The sequence below is a fragment of the Arachis duranensis genome, chromosome 3 (genome assembly GCF_000817695.3).
Source record: "Arachis duranensis cultivar V14167 chromosome 3, aradu.V14167.gnm2.J7QH, whole genome shotgun sequence".
Taxonomy (NCBI): domain Eukaryota; kingdom Viridiplantae; phylum Streptophyta; class Magnoliopsida; order Fabales; family Fabaceae; genus Arachis; species Arachis duranensis.
This window is the reverse complement of record NC_029774.3, coordinates 122236166-122251997: the sequence shown is the minus strand read 5'-3', so window position 1 is coordinate 122251997 and position 15832 is coordinate 122236166. Positions and strand designations below refer to the sequence as shown.

General features: G+C 32.4%; 1 protein-coding gene across 1 annotated transcript; it reads right to left on the bottom strand.

Moving 5' to 3' along the window:
• Nucleotides 1-13339: 13339 nt before the first annotated feature.
• On the bottom strand, nucleotides 13340-14436 carry LOC107480952 (uncharacterized). The gene is made up of 2 exons (XM_016101147.1): nucleotides 13820-14436; nucleotides 13340-13733 (listed from the first exon to the last, which is right to left on the bottom strand). The coding sequence occupies exons 1-2, from the start codon at nucleotides 14434-14436 to the stop codon at nucleotides 13340-13342; spliced, it is 1011 nt and encodes a 336-aa protein (XP_015956633.1).
• Nucleotides 14437-15832: the final 1396 nt, after the last annotated feature.

Genomic DNA, 15832 nt, shown 5'->3' with positions numbered 1-15832 from the left:
AAAACGTACCATACTCATTTTTTATTATTATTATTATTATTATTTTTATTATTCAAATAACATACATACTAATTTTTCTATTATTATTATTTATTATTATTATTATTATTATTATTATTATTATTATTTATATAAACCAAACAACATACTAATTTATTATTATTATTATTATTCAAACAGTATATATACTAATTTTATTATTAATCATAATAATTAACGATCATAAATAAAATAATTAATAAAATTTTTATTATTAATCATAATAATTAATTAAATTCAATTACTAATACTGATAATAACAACAACAATATATCAATATCTCCCTATTCCAATTTAATATGTACAGATCTTACTTCTTTTCTCTTTCATGTATTATTTTTTCAAACATTTCTTTTTTCTTTTTTTTAAATAATATACATAAAAAAACCCAGGCCTTCATCTTCATCACCGGTACAAACAAACAAACATTCATCTCCATACATACATACATACAAAGTTTATTCCTATTTTTATTTCTATTTCTAACCACCTAATAATAAAATACATACATACATGTTTAATTTCTAATTTCTACTTAGTGTCATTACAATATATACTGTTAATAAAATCTAAAATTATCACTATTATTATTATTAAATAAAATTATTAAAAAATAAAAACTTACATAATTTGGATCTCCAAGATAATTAACAATATGAAGCTCCGGTTGATTTACTTCCTTGGTTTTCCTTTTTTTTGGCATTTTTATTTAATTTTTCCCCTGAGATAAGGTGGTCCAACAATAGTGAAATAGTGGGGTTGAGAGTAAGCAGAAAGGAAAAGTTGAGAGTGAAAGAGAGAGTGTTGGAGAGTGAAAGAGATAGGGGTATCCAGTTGAATGGGTGAAATACAGATAAGGGGTCACAGGCCACCCAGGAGCCAGCTGCATGCGCGACGTGTGGCAAGGGGGTCACCAATCGGTGCCACCGATTTGCGCAGCTCCCCCTCCCGGAAATCGGTTCCACCGATTTCCTTCCCCCCCATCGGTGCCACCGATTTCTTTAACAACGCCGTCACATCTCCGTCAAACACCCCAAACCCCCATAACGTTGGAAAACACCAACACCTTCCCCATATCAAAATTAAAAAACTCGCATATTCCATTAGGAGGCCACTCAGATAAAGACGCATAAAACGTCTTTTTTTAAAGATGTTTTTATGTTGTATTTTAATTGATTTTTGTATAATTTATTCGGTGTTCTTCATCACATATTATTAAATTCTTCAAAAAATTTTCTTTCAAAAAATAATAAAAAATATTTAATTTGGACTAAAATAAAAAAAGTAATAGATTAACTATTAGATTTTTTTTAAAAAATTATTTACATAAAAAAATATATCACATTCATAAAAATATATATATATATATTTCGCTACGCGACGCGATCGCATCAGCGACACTTCCGCGTCGCCTGGAGAGCGAAGAAAAATAAAAGTGAACAGAGAGTCACGCTGGAGATTTTTTAAAAAGATTATTTTTTTCTAATAAAGTGTTATTAAAAAATTAACATTATAAACACTAATTTCAATCAATATGATATAATAGGTTATTAAATACATTTAATACAAAACACATTGAATATAAATTTTTATTGAGTTTAAATTTTAAATAATTTTTAATTAAATTTCGAATATTTTTATTTTAAAGAGTTAGAATATTTTAACATCATTTTTTCGTATCTTTTTAATTGAGTCTTTGATTTTTAAAATTATAAACCTTATTTATAATTAAGAGTAATGTTTTAACACCACCAATTAGTCACACATATAAAAATACAAGAACAATTCTATTGTCATAATTATAATCTAACTTTATAAGCAATACAATATAATAAATAAAATAAAACTATATATAAATAATATAACTAAATTTTATCTACATCTATTGTCACATTTCATAAATAATATAATTAAATTATATTTATATTTATAATTAAAATATGAATAAAAATACAAAAAATTATCAGGATGGTTAATTTTTTTCGTTCATAATTTTTTTATTTTTGTTGTGAAAAGTTTAATTATTTTAATAATTAATTATTTTTTAAAAAAGATAATTGAATAACACAAAAAAGTCTTATTAAGAGTAATTTATTTATATATGATTAAAAAATAATTGAATAATTATATACGGTAAAAAATTAATATTATTAAAAAATAAAACTAAAAATCATGGTTTTTTATTTTTTCTAAAATTTATCTACAAGTAATTCTATAAATATTTTATGATGAATAAAAATATTAAACTCGTACTAAAATTTATTCTAATAAAATTTATTTTTATTCTACTAAACGTTAAATAAACTATTGAAAAGAATTTTGTTTCCTCCATTAGAGAAGAATGATAAACTTCCATACTTCTATTATGTTATGGCAATAATTTAGTCTGTTATTTTTTAATGTACAAAATAAGAATACTTATTGGTCTCTGAAATTATGTTCGTATTTCAATCTAATTTCAAAAATTTCAATTTACTCAATTTAGTCTCCCAACTTAATAGTTATGACTCACATTGGTTCTTGATCTTATTTTTGTCACTGTCTCACAAAATCGTTAACGACATGTTGAGATGGACTAACGACTGTTACATTATACGTTCTAGCGACTATTTGTTGTGATAATTGAAATTTTTTTACCTTAATTTTTTTCAACTAAACACTTAAAACCCTAATATAAGTCACGGATACCTAAATTAAAAAATCAAACTAAGTAAATTGAAACTTTAAAAATCAGATTAAAGCTCAAATATAACTTCAAAACAGAACTTTAACTTATTTAGTGATTAATTTTGATGGTTTCAGTGGCTAAGAGAAGGGGGGGTTGAATCTTAGCCCCTTTTTCGTTGCTAACAATGATGAACTTCCATACTTCTATTATGTTATGGTGATAATTTGGCCTGTTATTTTTTAATGTACATAATAATAATAATAATAATAATAATAATAATAATAATAATAATAAACAAGTATATCACAGTAAAAAATGAAGCACGTCCCCAAATAATTTATCATCCGGATTATATATGAATCAAATTGATAATATGAGGGCTAACACTACAAAAATCGATAACAAGGTTAGGGACTTACAAAATCTTTCTTAAGATCATAGAAAAAAAGTTTATATTTGTGTGATATATAAAACAATTATCATATTATATTATTATTACATTATATATATATATGAGCAAAAAAAGTCCAACTGTTTTAAAGTAAAATTTTCTTTTAATATTTGATTAAACGTTCTTGTATTTAGTACTTTTTTTTGCACTTCCTCTTAGTTAAAAATATAATCATTATAATTTTTTAGTTATTATTGCTATGGGTGTTTACAGATGGGATATGGCTGAAATTTCGATCCAATCCGCACTAAACTCATTAGATCAAATTCGATATTCGCACTTTTTATGTTTGGATTAGATATCAAATATATCCATAAAATAAAAAATATTAAAAATTTTTATTTTTATAAAAAAGTCAATAATTTTTTTTGTTTACTTTTTTAGACATATTTACTTCTATCTGATTAGAGTGTGGATCCGATTCGATCCAATCCGATCATCTTATAGATCAGATCATATCCTCAAATTACAGATCAGATACGGATAAATACTGTGGATTTATATGTATATGATATAATCTATGAATACCCGTGACTACTACTATAGGTTCATTGTTGCAAAAGAATGTTTCTTTTATTATAAACCATTATTAGATCTTAATTACCATTAAAACAACTTAATTGTCAATAAAGAGATAATACTTATTAGTCTCTGAAATTATGTTCGTATTTCAATCCATAGTTGTAAAAATCGAACTGGATCGATTGGTTCGACCGAAAAACTAGTGAACCGGACTAGAACTGGACCCTAGTCCGGTTCGATTTACTCCTTGGACTATTTAAGGAATAAAACCGGTATGAACCAGTAAGAACTGGTGCAAACCGGTCTAACCAAACTGGTCTGCTTGAAAAATTTTTTAAAATGTCTCTACAAGCTCTCGAACTAAGAATCTTGGAGCAAAAACAACCTCTACTTGCCACTTAGCTATTGCACTTCTAAGTACTATATTTGACAAATACTAATTATATAGTATACATAAATATCTAATTTACTTTAATTTTTGTTTTTCTTATTTTTAAAATTAATTATATTTTAATTATATACCATTATTAATATAAATATAAATTTCACTAAAAATTTATTAATTTACTTGATCTTGCTTTGTGAATTAATTATTTTTTATTGTATCAAAATAAGATACTATTGTAGTATTAAAATTTTATAGTTTTTTTATATTAGTTATTTTTAGAAGTTGAGACTTGATTCTTCATAAAATGTTAGTGAAGATATGTATTTTAAATTTTAATTTTAAGTTTTTAACTATTTTATATTTTATATTTACGTGAGACCGGTTTCATCGGTTCAACCAGTAATTTATTGGTTGAACCAATAAACCAATGAACCAGTAGCTTGATCGGTTTGATCACTGGTTCGGTTCTAACAACTATGTTTCAATCTAATTTAAAAATTTTTGATTTACTCAATTTAGTCTCCCAACTTAATAGTTATGAATCACATTGGTTCCTAATCTTATTTTTGTCACTGTCTCACAAAATCGTTAACGACATGCTGAGATGGACTAACGACTGCTAAATTATACATTCTAGCGACTATTTGATGTGACAATTAAAATTTTTTTACCTTTTTTTTCAACTAAACCCTTAAAACCCTAATATGAGACACGGATACCTAAGTTAAAAAATCAAACTAAGTAAATTGAAACTTTAAAAATCAGATTAAAGCTCGAATATAACTTCAAAACAGAACTTTAACTTATGTAGTGATTAATTTAAATAAGAATCAAATAAATCAAAATTCAACATAATTTTTATCAATGTTTTCAAATTCAAAATTTTTATACCAAAATTAACTAGAATTTTTCTTTAAATTACAAATTTAATGAAATAGTGACTTTAATTATCTTAACCAATGTCCTAATTACTTACTTTTATGTCTTAAAAAAACTGTATATGAGAAGAAAATAATTAATTTGTCTACTTTAATAAATAGTTATTTTACTAAAATGAAAGAAATTATTTTTTTAGAATTTTTTAAGAACTAATTAATATTATATATATTTGTTACACTACATTTAGTTATAAAAATTTTATTTATTTCTAATGCTTATATTAAAAATAAAAATAAAATTTAAATTAGTTAATCTTAATCTAAATATAATAATAATATAGTAATTATTTTATATATTATACGAATATAAATTAATTATTTTTTATTTATAAAAAATTTTAAGAGGCTTGAGCTTGTTATATATATATTGATGAATGTGATATATTTTTTTATGTAAATAATTTTTTTAAAAAAATCTAATAGTTAATCTATTACCTTTTTTGTTTTAGTCCAAATTAAATGTTTTTTATTATTTTTGGAAAGAAAATCTTTTGAGGAATTTAATAATATGTGACGAGGAACACCGAATAAATTATACAGAAACCAATTAAAACACAACATAAAAATATCTTTAAAAAAAGACGTTTTAGGCGTCTTTATCTGAGTGGCCTCCATTGCGTTAAACACATGAATTAAAGAACAAATCTAAGAAAAACGAAAGCATTTAGAAACTTTCTAGGAAAAAAAATGAAGTAATAATAGAAACAAGTATTTAATTATTATGTGCTCTTAAAATATATGTTAAAATTATTATTAATAAAACTTTGTAAATCTTTTACTTTAACATACAAATGTATAACAAAAATATTAAAAATTAAATTTTACATATCTTTGGTAAAATATGGATTTGATGAGTTAAGTATTCTAGAAAGCAAATGTATGGTTTTAATTTGTTCTGATTTATTAATTGTCTATCACATTAATATGATGAAAGGTAAGATAAAAATAATAACAAAATAAGAATTATATAAAATCATAAAGTAAATGACACAAAACAAGAATATTTATTTGGTCTTGAGAGCTTTTATAAATTTTTTCATTTAATAAGATGACTTCTGAAATTATTAACATGAAGAGTTTGAATGAGTATTAGAGTTAATTTTGTTTGTAATAGATCACTGTGAATCTAAATATATTGAAGGAGTTAAACTCTAAAATATAATTTGAGATTTGCAAAATGTTACTAATTTTGTCATTGACTTCTTAATTATATTATTTATGTCTCCAAAATTTAAACAAAAAATGTCTTTAGTTAGTCTCCTGTCTAATTTTTGGCCTATTTGCTTGTTGCCGGCAGTAACATAGTAAACCTCGCAAATGACTACTACATTGGATAACATAAAACATTGTCGTGTTGGTTTTGGTACTAAACTCTCAATAGAATGACGTTGTTTTAAGATTAAGAGAGTTAAAATGTCCCCAAAATAAAGTAATCACTTCATCTTCTTCAAAAGTAAAACACTATATGTGCTCAAAATCCTGACATTCGCGATTGCTCGTTAGGATTATTGTGATGAAACAATTTAGAGTTTATTGGAACCCTACTCATCATCATTAACGACGGAAATCGTTGAGAGAAAGAGCAAAGCTTCTTAGGAAAATCTCCTGACATAGAGGCAGGTGTACAATAGATAAAATTAATATTTTCCATCTCTTACCATGTTAAGGTATGTGTCATTATGAATGTTACTTTAGGATTTTGTATAGGTTGATCAAATATATTTTAAACTAAATTATTAGCTAGAATTTTTGTGTCTGGTGTGGATAGGAAATTTTTAGTATGCTCTATTTTCACAAACCAATGTCAATGATGATAGCTATTTCAGACAATTTTTATTTGTGTTGTGTTGTGATCTGCTAACTCTATTATTAATAGTGTGAAACTTCATTAGTTAAAATTGTTTACTTTTGTTTATCAATCTGATAAAAAATTGATAGATATTATGTTCCATCATAGTGGAATATTTAAGAGGAATACTAATATAATATTAATTTATTCACCTGATAATAGAAATTGCTTAAAAGATTTAGATGAATATACACATGATGTTTTTTTTGCAAGAAATTATTACAAAAAACTTAGGTATGACAAGATAGTTGAGTGTTGGTATAACTGACTATGGAGAGGAACTTGGATGTAGCTCTGATGAAAATAGTGCTGGAAATTAAAAAGCTAACTCAAATGTTAATCTGAAGAGACACCTAAAACCATTCACATGGAGTAAGGGTCATACTAAGAGAGGCGTCCAAAGAAGAGAGCTTATGTAGTTGCTACTGTTAGTGGGAGTGCACCTGAAGGTGCTGCAAGCAACACTGCCACTGATGCACCAGAAGCTATTTAAACTCTTCCTGATGAAGGTATTCAAAATCTTCATCTTGTTGGTGTTACTATCATAGAAAATTTTTTAACACCAACAATTGTACCCTAAGATGCGAAGATTGACTTATCTTAACCAAATTATGGCGGATCGCAAAATGAGGTTCGAGTAATAAATCCAATTTGTTACCACTATTTTGTCATAGTTCTTTTGTCACACTAATTCAAACTAACAATAAATTCTCTAATTTTGTATTGGCACCAGCATTACTAGTACAATAATATCACAGAAGTTGCTAACTAAAAAGAGGATCTCACCTCTATAATATTGATCTCCTACAAAAAGCAAGTATGCAATAATAGTTTTTAACTTGTCCAATTTTATGAAGTTTGTCTATGATTCAAAGCACCAAACAGAAAAAAACACCTATATATTATTAGATACACTTGCTGATGATGATGTTTGATCATATATGGAATTAGCTAGAGCATTGGGGCTTTTTTTATTTATTTAGAATTATGAATACCACATCAACCAAACTTTATAGTTTTTTTTTGGTAGTCCATATTTTAGTGACAATTTAATCTTTGAGATCTTTTTGTAATTTTTTTTGTAGCTGCTCTATGGTGTTTATTTTTATATGTTGCATTGACATTTTGATAATTATGATCAGAAACTGCTATTGTTAATTTATTTGTGATTTTTATTCAGTTTGGTATTTAGGTTTTATAATCTATCAATATAGACCACATTAATAAAACAGAAAATGATCCTCAAATACTTTCATTCATCCATAAACAAATTACATTTGTTTCTGTGTGAAAGTGAACTCCAAAGTATAGCTCGTTCTGGTGATGCTTGAACTGGCTTTTCTTGGTGTAAAGGAAATGGAACGTCGTCTTCTCCTGGGAAGGCGGCGTTGGGTACCTGCAAAGGAACTCCAATGCTCAAGTAAGTATGAGTGTGGGAGAGTTTAGAATAAGACTGGAATGAATTGCGTACCTTTAGATTGTTAGCTCATCAGTATATATAATGAGTTGTTTGAGTGGTTTGTTATTTAGGTTAGTTATTTGTATCTTTGTTGCAAGTTTGACGGGGTTCATGGTTTGTTATCATCCCGGTTTGTTAGGATGGTGGTAGTCTGAGTGGGGAGTTTGTTAGAGAAGGTGTCTGCCAGTTATATCAGACTCCGAGATATATGCGATTTGTGGACCAAGGGTTGAGTAACGGTACATAGCCCACAAACTTGACCTGTATTTCAAAGCCGAGGTATAATAGGTCGAGCTTAATGTATAGCTTGGAGGTGGGTATAAAGGCAGCCCACAAGGTCAATTTATTTTTCCTTGGTTGTTTGAAAAAATGTGTCAAGGTTGCGTTTTTGGCGGTATATTAATTTGGGGGTTTTGAAGAAAGAAAAATTCTCGGAGAACGTGTTAGGTGGTTTAATGCTTTATTGAGAATAGGGACAGTTTTGAATCAGGACCGTTATTTGGTGGATTGGTATTCGGAATCAATGGTTGTAGTTTATTTTGGAGTTTTGGTTTTTTACTTGAAGATCTGGTTAGTGGGCTGGTGGATTTACTTGGACCTTTAGTTTATTGCTGTCGTTTTTACTTCTTCTATGTGTTTCCTGAAGATGAGAAAAAAATGTTAGTTTTTTGTTTCTGTTCTACTTTCTTCCTTGCTAGTTCTACTGTTGTTCTTACTGATGGATAAGGGGAAAATGGTGGTGGTTGATAAGAAGGTTAAGGGTAAGAGAAAAAGGGAGATTAACGATAGTACTGATAAGATTGTGGAAGAGATTTTCGTTTGCGACCCTCTGAATCCTTACGATTGGGTTGCTGAGTCGGTAAGGGGTTGGGTATCCGCTTTTGATGATGATCTTAGCGTCTCTCAATTGGGTTCGCCGTGTTCTTGGGTTAGGGAGGGTAGTAGTATTGAACTAAAGTTTTCGCCATGTAGTGCTGTTGATAGGGTTTTCCATCATGGTGAAGGATTTACGTTTTTTTATATGTACGGTGCTATATTTGTAGAGTTAGGGGGTAGGTTTCCTTTTTCTGAGTTTGAGTGTGGTGTTTTAATGCAACTGAAGTGTGATCTATCGCAATTGCATCCCAATTCTTGGGCGTTTGATAGAGCGTTCGAAATTTTGATGGGTGTTTTAGAAATTGAGCCATCTTTGGAGGTGTTTTTTGCACTGTTTCAATGTAAGGGTGTGAAAAGGGGGTGTTGGTTGAACCTTGCTAGTGCCCCAGGGCGTGCTATTTTTAGCTTATACCGTTCGTCGTTTAAAGTTTTCAAGTCCATGTTCCTGAAAGTTGGGGTAGTTGAGAGCGAGTTTCCATGGTATGTTGATCATTGTTTGCTGGAAAGGTTTCCCTTGTTCTGGGTTCCGCGGCCTAGGCAAATTCTAGGTATGGATAGGATGGAGTATAGGAATGAAATGGTTGTTGAGTTCTTGGTAAACCATATATCATCGTCCTCTCTTCTTTCTGTTGTGGATATACTTGAACTTGAATTTGATAAAGACGCTTTATCTGAATATATAGGTAAATAATCTAGTTTCTTTTATGTATTTGTATACTCGTGTGGCTGTTTGTTTTCTAATTGTTTTGGCTTTTGTAGTGGAGAAATCCCCCAAGGTGACGTCGAGTAGTTTGAGGGCATTTTTTCGATCAAAGAATGTTGAAAAGCAAGGTTCGAGTAGTTAGGTTGTGGCTGAGGTTGGTGCCGAGGTGAATCAGAGTTCCCCAGCGAAGAAGGTTAGCTATAAAAGAAAAAGGGGGGAGAGGAAAGAGAAAGAGGCTGATGTGGTCGAGGATAAGCTCGGTGGGAAAAGCATGGATTTGGAATAGGTTAAGAGATTTGCTGATAATCAGAGGGCATTGCATGGTTATAAGGGGATGGGGACTTGACGTCAGTTTGGTATGAGCACTTCCCTTTCCCTATTGTTGCTGATGGGCAGGCTCAAAATCCTTCTGATGTGAAACTTGTGCATGATGTTGGTGATGTTGGAGTTGCACAGTACTTGCAGCTATTATCTGTTTTCTGGTTAAGCTTTTAGCTTGTTGTTGCATTGTTCGTTTGATTGGATTTGTTTTCTATTTTATTTACGTAATGGGATTACGGTTGCTCTGTGTTGGTCGGACTCAGGAACTTAAGAATGCTCGGGACTCCTTTGATAGGGCTTCCAGGACTCAGCTGATGCAAGAGAACGTGGAGAAATCGAGTAAGCTGCATGATGCACTTGATTTAGTCAATTCGTTGCAAGAGAGGTTGACAGCTTATGAGAAAACTGAAAAGGAATTGAAAGAGAAAAACGTGTCTCTTAAAGCCAGACTGGTGGTGCTTGGTGTAGAAAAGAAACAAGCTGAGACTGAGAAGGGGGATCATGGTCTGTAGATGTTCTCGGTTGGGTTTGAAAGGGCGGTTCATCAGGCGAAACTTCTGGCGCCTGCTGCTGATTTGTTGAAAATGGATCCTTGTAAAGTTATTGTAGGCGATGAGCTGGTTGAGGATGAGAATGGTGTGGAGAGGGAGGGTGAAAACCCTGATGTTTGAATTGTAGTGAAATATGTTGGATATATAGGATTTGACTTTAACTATTTGGCTTTTTTTTTGGAACTCTTTTAGGCTTATAGCTCTTTTGATATTAGATGTTTTGAATTGCTGGCCTTTGGCCAAACAGGCTTGGTAATGTGCAGGGTTTGAATTTATATTTGTGCTATATCCCTGATATGTTTTTCGGCGAAAAGTTTTGAATTTGTCGTTTCGTTAGTATTGTTAGAGTATGAGATGGTGCATAGATAATTGTTTGTATTCTATTATGTTGGAATGGAAGATTGCGGGGTGGTGTGACTTATTAAAACCTCTCTAGCAAAACCCTCCTTATGGATAAAATCTGGTAGTAGGAAAAAGAGTGCATCACTATGTTCGACTTATAGACTAGCTAAAATACATTTTTAGAGATGATGTGTTCCAAGTATTTGGTAGAATAGTTCCATTGAGTTTCTGTATTTTGTACGCTCCTTTGCCGATAACTTGATGTATTCTAAATGGACCTCCCCAATTAGCGCTTAGCCTGCCGTGTCCTTGCGGCTTTCGTATGTCTTTGACTTTTCTGAGGACCAGGTCTCCTTCTGAGAATGTCCTCGGTTTGAGCATCTTATTGTATTTTCGAGTTATAGCCCGTTTTGCTGTTAATTGTCGTAATGCTGATTTGTCTCGATCTTCCTCGACGAGGTCGAGCTCGGCTCTACTGTTTTCAACGTTGTTGCTTTCGTTTGCATTTATGGTTCTGGTGTTTGGTATGGATACCTCAATTGGTATCATGGCGTCGCATCCGTAGACCAGCTTGAAGGGTGTTTCCTTTGTCGATGATTGTTCAGTTGTGTTATAGCTCCACAATACTTCAGGAATGAGCTCGGCCCATTCTCCTTTTGAGTCGTGGGGCTTCTGTTTGAGACCCTGCAAAATGATCTTATTTGCTGCTTCTGCTAAACCGTTAGTTTGTGGATGTTTGACATAAGAGAATTGTTGGATTATTTTGAAATTTTCTAAAAAAATTGTAAATATTTTATCTATAAATTGTCTACCATTGTCAGTTATAATAAATTGAGGAATACCGAATCGACATAGTATGTTTTTCCATACAAAAGAAATCATTTTTTTAGATGTGATTTTTTCCAAAGGTATTGCATCTATCCATTTTGTAAAGTAATCAATAGCGACAATTAAAAATTTAACCTGGCCTGGAGCAGGTGGAAATGGTCCGAGGATATCTAGCCCCCATTTATTGAAAGGCCAGCATATCTCGGATGCGTGTAACTGCTCGGCCGGGTTGTGGATGATTGGTGCGTGGCGTTGGCAGTGATTACAATGTTTGACTTTGTTCATGCAGTCTTGTTGTAACGTTGGCCAATAGTAACCTGTTCGGAGGATTTTTCATGAAACTTAAACATTGAAAACCAAATGAGTTATCAACAAGTTTATTAATGCATGGGAGGGGGTATGCGTCCTTTGGACAGGCCTTGTTAAGGTCTATATAGTCCACACACATCCTCCACTTACCGTTGTTCTTTTTTACCATTACCACGTTGGCTAACCAAGTGGAGTATCTGAGTTCTTTGATGAAACCGATATTGAATAGTTTCTGGGTTTCTTCCAGAGAGGCTGCCCTTTTATCTGTGACGAGGTGTCTTTTTTCTGGACTATAGATTAGACTGATGGGTTGATGGCCAACTTGTGGCAGATGACTTTAGGATCTATCATTGGCATGTCTGCTGAGATCCATGCGAATAGGTTGACGTTTTGTCTCAATAGCTCGGCTAGTTGACCTTGTTTATTGTTTTGTAGCGCATTGCCGAGGTATGTATATTTTCCTTCGTTGATTGTTAACTGGATTTTAGCAAGGTCATCTGTTGGCATCGACCGTTCTTGATGGTTGGTTCGCGGGTCTAGCTCGGCCAAGGGAGGCAGTTGTTCCGAGTTGTATACTACCTAAACATACTATTGCTCGGGTTGTTTTGGTTGTTTAGTCTTTAGGTTGGCATTATAGCACTGCCTGGCTTCCTTTTGGTATCCATGGATAGTCACAACTTGGTTATTGTCCTGCGAAAGGAACTTAACACACAAATACACAGTAAAAACAATAACATTGAATGCATTCAAAGATGATCTGCCCATATTGATATTATAAGGGCTTTTGCAATCCACGACAAGGTACTGTATATCTATTGTCTTACTGTTAGGATATTCCCCAAAAGTTGTTTGTAAACAAATATAACCTCGAATGGAGACACGCTCACCTGAGAAACCTACCAGTTCTCCGGATGAGGGTTGGAGGTTCTTGTCACTCGGTTTCATCTTCTGGAATGTTGAATAGAACAGCACGTCCGCGCTGCTCCCTGGATCCATCAGGATTTTCTTTACCAGTGGTTCTCCGACCTATGCTGTGATGACGACTGGGTCGTCCAGGTTTCGATCGTTTGCCTTATAGTCTTTGGGGAAAAAAATTTATGGCTTGTCCCTGTTGATAGGTTGAGATGGAGTTGATTCTGTCATTGTCATCATAGCTCGATATGACCTTTTTCTTGCCGAGTTCGTACATCCGCCACCTGCAAAACCACCAGAAATGCAGTTTATTATCCTACGTGGTGGATTGATATCACTGTCTACCTTTTTCTCTTTATCTCGGGAATTATCAGATGCTTTAGGTTGTTGGCCGAGGTCTTCCGTGTTCCGCCTTCGTCCTTGGCTGTCAATGTATTTGTCTAACAGTCCCTGGCGGGCCAGCTTCTCAAGGACATCTTTTGCTATTACGCAGTCGTCTGTGGTGTGGCCATACTTTTGGTGGAAAGCACAATATTTGGATCTGTCCACGTGCCGTTGGTCCTGATATGTACCGGCTCTGTTTGGGAATTTGATGAGTTTTGAATGTAATATGTCTTTTATAATGTCCTCCCTTTTGCGTTAAAGGGGGTGTAGCTGTCAAACTTAGGAGTTAGTCTGAATGATTTCTGATCTGTTCTACTGCTTGAGTGCCTGTTACGTCTTTCTTCTTCTCTATTTGGTGTAGGTTTTTCCGCCCTTCGCAGTGCTCGAAATTCTTCAATTTCGATTTGAGTTGTCGCTTTTTCTCGGAACTTGGCCAGGGTCTTGGGTTTTGCTATTACTATGGGTTCTTTGAATTTCCCTGGCCAAAGGCCACTTTTTAGGGCGTGGAGATGTACTCCGTGGTTTAGATTGGGTATTTCATTGGTTGCTTCAGCGAATCTAGTCATGTAGTCCTTTAGGCTTTCGTTCGGCCCTTGTTTGATGGTGCTCAGGTAATCAGAATTGTGGACGTATATTTTGGATGCAGCGAAATGATTGACGAACTGGTCGGCCAGCTCATCGAAGTTTGAGATGGAACTCTCGGGTAGGTTGGAGAACCAAATTAGGGCGGCTTCATCTAGGAAGGTTGGAAAGGTTCGCCATAGGATGGGGCCAGACTCCTTATTCATGAACATCATGGCATGGAACTTGGTGACGTGGACATTTGGGTTTCCTATTCCTTGGTAGGGTTTTAGGGTTGAAGGCAAAGTGAAATTTTTGGGCATCTCAAAGCTCATAACTTCTTTTGTGAAGGGGTTAGTTCTTTTGGTAGTTTTTTTGTGGTTTTGGGGACGGTGTGTTTAGTTTTCGAGGTGTGTTCGTTGTTATCGTCCTTGTTTTCAACATTTTTGTGTGCTCCTTTGGTACGGTCATGCTCCATCTGTCGTAGGAGCTCAGCCATTCTATGATTTTCAGCCCTGAGGGCCTCATTGATCGCTATGATTTTGGCTTGATTGATGTCGGAAGGGGCGTGGCTGTGTTCGTTCGCCATGTCTTGTGTCCTGCAAAAAGAAATGAAAAAATATGCAGAGTAAAAAGTTGTGGGGTTAGAGAAATTTCGGCCCCACGGTGGGCACCAAATGTTCCTGTGTGAAAGTGAACTCCGAGGTATAGCTCGTTCTGGTGATGCTTGAACTGGCTTTCCTTGGAGTAAAGGGAATGGAACGTCGTCTTCTTCTGGGGTGGCGGCGTTGGGTACCTGCAAATAGATTCAACGCTCAAGTAAGTATGAGTGTGGGAGAGTTCAGAATAAAACTGAAATGAATTGCGTACCTTTAGATTGTTAGCTCATTAGTATATATAATGAGTTATTCGAGTAGTTTGTTATTTAGGTTAGTTATTCGTATCTTTGTTGCAAGTTTGACAGGGTTCATGGTTTGTTATCATCCCGGTTTGTTAGGATGGTGGTAGTCTGAGTGGGGAGCTTGTTAGAGAAGGTGTTTGCCAATTATATCAGACTCCGAGATATATGCAATTTGTGGACCAAGGGTTGAGTAAAGATACAACATTTAATATTGTCAAACTTTTACCATCACAACTAAAATAATAACTAACATGAAAAACCAACAATCCTAACAATTATATTATACATGAGTGCTCACTTCATCAGCTCTCAACTTACCAATTTTCAAAGTTAGATTGACACTTGCTTGTTCATTATTATTTGGAGCAGCATTTTCTCTTCCATTATCATTTTATTCTACATTCTCAACCCAAAAAAAAATTACACTATCTTTTTTACTAGTATATATGTAGCAAATATACGAGTTAACATAAAAGAACTCAACACAAATTCTTAAAAAAAATTCACGTTGTAATTCAGATATTCGAAAAAAAATTTATGTAGGTGGATATCTGTTTTAGACCACCAGAATACACGACAGTATCCTTATCCACATCGCATGTATTACAAAAGTTCGCCTATTTGTTAAGTGAACTTTATGAAAAAAAAAAGATAAATCCTAAAAAATAATATTTTTAATTTTTTTAAAATTAATTTTTTTATATTTTATGATAGAAAAAATATTTAAAGCTAGGTAGTACTTGCAAAATGAGTCACTTGGATAAAAATATCAAAAACGTCTTTTTTAAATATATTTTTAATAATTAAAATTTAACGTATATAACCGATTA